This window comes from Cucurbita moschata, unplaced genomic scaffold (genome assembly GCF_002738365.1).
Source record: "Cucurbita moschata cultivar Rifu unplaced genomic scaffold, Cmos_1.0 Cmo_Scf00028, whole genome shotgun sequence".
NCBI lineage: Eukaryota > Viridiplantae > Streptophyta > Magnoliopsida > Cucurbitales > Cucurbitaceae > Cucurbita > Cucurbita moschata.
The window spans coordinates 2,537,594-2,543,172 of NW_019268544.1; the positions used below are offsets into that span (position 1 = coordinate 2,537,594).

At 31.9% G+C, this 5,579-nt stretch overlaps 1 protein-coding gene across 1 annotated transcript; it reads right to left on the reverse strand.

Annotated features, from left to right (window-relative positions):
- Positions 1 to 2,073: 2,073 nt before the first annotated feature.
- On the reverse strand, positions 2,074 to 3,837 carry LOC111463564 (UDP-glycosyltransferase 91A1-like). The gene has a single exon (XM_023107555.1). It carries the CDS (start codon positions 3,778 to 3,780, stop codon positions 2,368 to 2,370), a length of 1,413 nt encoding a protein of 470 aa, XP_022963323.1. The 5' UTR covers positions 3,781 to 3,837; the 3' UTR covers positions 2,074 to 2,367.
- Positions 3,838 to 5,579: the final 1,742 nt, after the last annotated feature.

The following is a 5,579-nucleotide window of genomic DNA, read 5'->3' on the forward strand; positions in this document are numbered from 1 at the left end:
TTTTTTTTTTTTTTTTTTTTGCACACGTGGCAAATACGTCTTTTTTTTTTTTTGCATATTGAATTATTTTGAATTTATATTTTAAAGTTTAATTTTTTACTATATTCAATAAATAGTTATATATCCTTTTATTAAGAGAAAAAAATATCAAATTTTATTAACAAAATTTATTTATGATTAATTATTTTGTTTTAATAATATATTATGATAGGGTTTATAATTCATTTATTAGCAAAATTTGACGTTATTAATAAATAGATAAAACCTCTCAATGTAATGATTGCAAGCGTACGTCTGTGAATATATTAATAAAATAATAATTTAATGATACATGAGTTTTATAATAATAAATTTTAATAAATTAGAATAACATTCGAAGTTTCAAAAATTAATAATTATTTGGAATGAGATAAAATATACTTTTTAATCTTAACATTTGGAATTACCGTCTTTTACAGACTTCAATTACATGATAATAAATTTTTATTTTATTCAATTGAAACTGAAAATAAAGAGTGTAAATTTTAATGAATATAATCTTTATTGGATTTAAACGGTAATATTTTGTATAAAAGTAATAAAAAAAATTGATAAAAAAATGAATTATTAAAATTAAATTACAAATAAAGAAAATAAAATAACATATGTAAATTAAAATTGATAAAGTGACGTAATATAATCTTTTTACCTAATGGGTATTTTACTAATGTTGTTGAAAGGGATTAATTTCTATAAATTAAAAAAAAAAAAAAAAACAATGTTACCGATAGATTCAATGTTACTCGTATTTTTTCAAAAGTTACAAAACATTTCATAAACGTTTTAAAATTATTATTATTGTAAATATTCACTTAATTTGAGTCATTATTACTTGTATGACTAATTTTTAAGTGAAAACATAGGAAACATATTCCATTTAAATATTGAATTTCGAGAAAAGCATTAAAGCATAAACTACTTATCACATTTAGAAAATATTTAGTAAAAAACACGTGAAAACATGTTCAACATAACATAGGTCAAAGCTTCATTCATCACTCTACATGGAACTTTACCAAATCTTACTATTGAAATCGAAAAATGTGAACACAAGCTGCATGATTCATGACATTCTTTTTTATACTAAGACCTGAAACCATGACTTTAGGTTCTAGTTTTTTCATGCTCAGGATATGTATCATCATTTTAATACAAATAGTTCTATATGCACCACTTTGATACCCAAGTCCCACATAAATCCTATTACTTTCAAATCTCTAGGCCTTTTCAGTATATACCATTTTAGTAAGCTGTATCATTTTCATACCTATCAACCTTACACTAAATGCTAAAGGTAGGTAAGGACCCGTAAAAGTCATAGAAAAGGAATCAACAATATGCCTTTTTTTTCCTTCCATAATTTTATGAATCACACACATACATGAGATTCAGAGATGTTCAAGCTTGCGGTCTATTTCATTTCCCATCCCGCCAAAATTTTCATTTACTCAAGGATTGGGGCGGAAATTATCCTTGAGGAATTTTTTCTTTTTCTTATTATTATTTTTTTTAAAATAGTCATTTTAAATCAACTTTTTAATGTATACATCTCGTTTGTCAATATAAACTATTAATTTACATTGATTCAATCTTGTTATTAGAAATTGGAATTGAACCGCTAAAATAATTTCATATACAATAATAAATAAAATTATAATTTTCAAACCGAAGAAAAATTTCACAAAAAAATAATGATTAATTTTTTTTAAGATATAAATTAATAGTTGAATTAGTGGACAAAAGCAAATCAAACGTGAATAAATTAGTGGAATAAACTAAAAAAATTCAAATGTTTACCAATCAAATAAACCAAAGCCACATGAAATTTGAAACTTCAAATGCAAATGAAAACTCAAAATGAAATTTAAAAAGTCTTTGTTTGAAGTAGAGTGGGGACAAGTCAAAAAATTGGGATGTGACGGAGACCCGAAATACAATCTCTATCTCCACCCTTAATTATCATTGAGAAATCTCTCATCACTCCTTTCTACGTCTCCATTTTAAACGGTCAATTTCCGCTCTGTTTGAGTAGGGTTCCATAAAACTTGGGTCCACCGTTTTATTACAATATCATAAACATTTCTAGAAAAAGTAGTTCTCATCAACCACATTACATTGATGGCATTACCATATCAAAGCATCAATCTTTAATATGGCGGCCGCCCTCTTCTTCAAAATAGATCCGAAAAGAACACGAAAATATCGAAGGAAGCCTTTAATTTAAAGCCACAATAATCTCTACGATCATCAGTACAGCGAAGAAACTGTTCTTGAACAACAACCACAAATTAAGACACACAATTAATTATTCAACAATTATTTGATTGCTCAAACTTCAATATCCTGTGAATCCTTGTTGTCGTTTCTATGCATTTTCAGATAGCTCAGAAACTCATCGATTAACCCATCGTTTCGTTCTTTGTTCACGAACAAATCTTTCATTTCTTTTATTCTGTCTCTGTAAATCTTACCTTCATCCTTCACCACTACCAAATTCAATGATTCCGCCACCGAATCGCTCGTAAATGAACCATCCACTTCGCTCCTCGGAACAGAGTAACCCATCTTCTTCTCTTCCAATACTCTTGCGTTGGTTCCTTGATCCGCCAAAAATGTCAGTAATATCAGACCCTTTTCACTCTGAACCGCTTCCACAACAGAGCTCCACCCAGCGTGCGTCAAAATCCCACCCACTGACTCATGTCCCAATATCTTCAACTGCGGCGCCCACGTGGTGCACACCACGCCCCGCCCTTTGGTTCGTTCCTCGAACCCATCAGGTAACTCGATTGGGTCCGGATCGCTAGGTCCTCGCCGGGTCCTCAACACCCAGAAAAACGGCAGCTCTGATTTCTCCAATCCTAACGCGATCTCGGTAAGTTCGTGTTGATTCGGCTTGGCCTCGCTTCCGAATGCCACGTAAACCACCAACCCTTTGGGTTGTTTGTCGAGCCATTCCTTAATCCTCTGCCACGCTGGATTCTCGTCACCGGAATCATACTCCGACGTCGGAAGTTGACCGATTGGGAAAACGGTTTTACCGCATATATCTCCAAGTACTTCAATCCACTCCTGATTAAATTCAGGGCAAGCCCTCACAGCCACTATATCGCTGTAGTGAGCACTCATTTTTAAGCGATCTAGATCAGAAACGCCGGTGATGTTACCGGCAACGCTGTCGAAAATCTTCTTGATTTCGAAGTAACGATACGCCACGGTTGTTGGAAAAGGAACCCATTCCGGCGGAACTGTGAAGTCCTCTGGTTTAGTCCGTTTATCTCCGGACATGGGTCCGAAAAATCCCAGACATTCGGGAGTAAAAATACTGAAGAAAGCAGTCTTAATCCCAAGGCTGGGTCCGATCTCTTGACCCAACCAATAGGAAGCGAAGTCATATAAGACCCAATCCGCATCGGTGGTTCGAAGAAAGTCAGCGAGGGGTTGCTTCAGGTCGTCGTAGGCCTTTTTAAGATACTGAACGACGTCGTAAGGGACATCGGTGGTGGCCTCCGCGTTTGGCGGCAGATTTTCGACTTGAGGCAGAGGAATTCCGACGAAGCGGAGAAAAGGAGACAAATGGGGCGGGAGTTTCGGGAGACGGTCTATGTTTCTAGGAGTGGAGACGAAGGAGACACGGTGACCCTTTTGAGCGATGAGCTTGCAGAGCTCGAGATAGGGAATCATGTGGCCGAAGGCGAGCCATGGGAAGATCACTATGTGGAGATTGTTGTCGGCGGCCATGGAAAGGCTGCGAGGTCGCTTGTGGAAATATGGCAGTAGTGGTGGAGATGGGGGGATATTGAGGGATAATATTTTTAAAATATGAATAATTTATGATGATTTTTTTAAAAAAATTTAATTTAATTTATTTTATATTTTGGTTGCGTGGAAAATAAGTCCTTTTATTTTATTTTATTTTATTCTTTTCAGATTGTCGATTGCAAATGGATGTATATTGAATCATTAAATTTATATTTATAAAGTTTAATTGTTTGCCATACAAGCACTACGCATTTTTTAATGCCTAAATATATTAAGTTTTACATGACTGGACTGACTCCTAACGGAAGAACTTATATATGATCTAAGATTATACTTCTAGAAATTATTAGGAAGTTTCGACAATTAATTTTCGGTTAGTGAACTTGTCATGAATAGTAGACTTGTAAATTTGTAACTTAGATCGCGTCTGGAAGACTTATGATATAGGTTTAGAACTGTAGTGATGATGAAAAAACTAGCTGAAACAACAATTTATGGATCTAGAGAATCCAAGAGAAATTTTGAGGGTCGGAGGTCTAGATTAGCCTAGGACTAAAAACTTGAACTAGCTTCCACTAAATTAGCTTAGGTGGAACGTACTAACTTAGGGTGTAGCCTAGGAAGAACGTGCTCTTAGGACGAACTCCCAAGACAGAAGGCATTGACTTGAGAATGAACTAGAATTACTAGCAAGCTGTTTACTAAGTATATTTTATATTCTCAACTCTACGATTTCAATTTTCTTTTTAGATGGAGCCTAATGTAACGGACGAGACGGAGGCGCACATGGGCTTTTGGTTAGAAGGAGTCACGTCATATCCGAGTCTAGATTTTTTTTCGTATTTGTCTTTCATGTTCGTGGTTTGTATTACTTGAAGAGTGAGTCGTTATGATTTGACGTACAATTAAAATGTAATGAAAGAAAAAAAATAATAATAATAAATGAATTATTAAATTACATATAAAGCAACTAAAGTAAGAGATGCAAAGTAAAATTGATAAAGTGATATAATAATAAGAAAAAAAATCAAAATTTATAAACAATTATAGAAAGAAACAAACAAAAATCAATTTTATAAAGAATCTCTTTATAAACAATTACAGTTTTTCGAGAACCTAAATTTTGTCAAAAGTGATTGGATACGATTTTTTATATTTTAATATTAACAGTGCAATACAAGGTTGTCCATGTAATATAATTTGAATTTTTTTTAATATTTAAAAAAAAAAAAAGAAGAGAAAATCAGAATTTCATGTTTTATCATTATTATTATTATTTTCTTTTGCTATTTATACTATATGATAAATTGTCGCATGAAATTTTGTAAGAAAAAAAATATATATTCATATTGTTTCAGTGAACTTAACATGTACAAAATTGATGAAATGTCAAAGAAAGACGACATTAGAGTTAAATTTTTTAGTTTTGGTAAAGTTATTTAATGATTAATTTCTCCACTAATCAAACTAATATTTTATACAAATTTTACGTTATTCTTTATTAAAATTAATGGGTAAACATTTAATTAAGTCTGAGATCTAAAATGAAATAAAAAAATTTAAGAGAAAATTGATACAAACTTGTTGGTTTAAGAGAAAATATATTTAATTCATCTTAGTCGACAAAAACGTTGTCGGGTAAGATTTTATTCATTTATTTATTTTGTTGTTATTAATTATTAATTGTAGGTCATTTTTAGATGTAACGTAGGAAGTTTGTCGGGTAGCGCAGACTGCAGATCTCGTTTATGAAAAAAAAAAAAAAAAAAAAAAAAACC

Excerpts from the sequence above, each read along its gene's own strand:
- LOC111463564 (XM_023107555.1), bottom strand. The coding sequence starts at position 3,780 with ATGGCCGCCGACAACAATCTCCACATAGTGATCTTCCCATGGCTCGCC.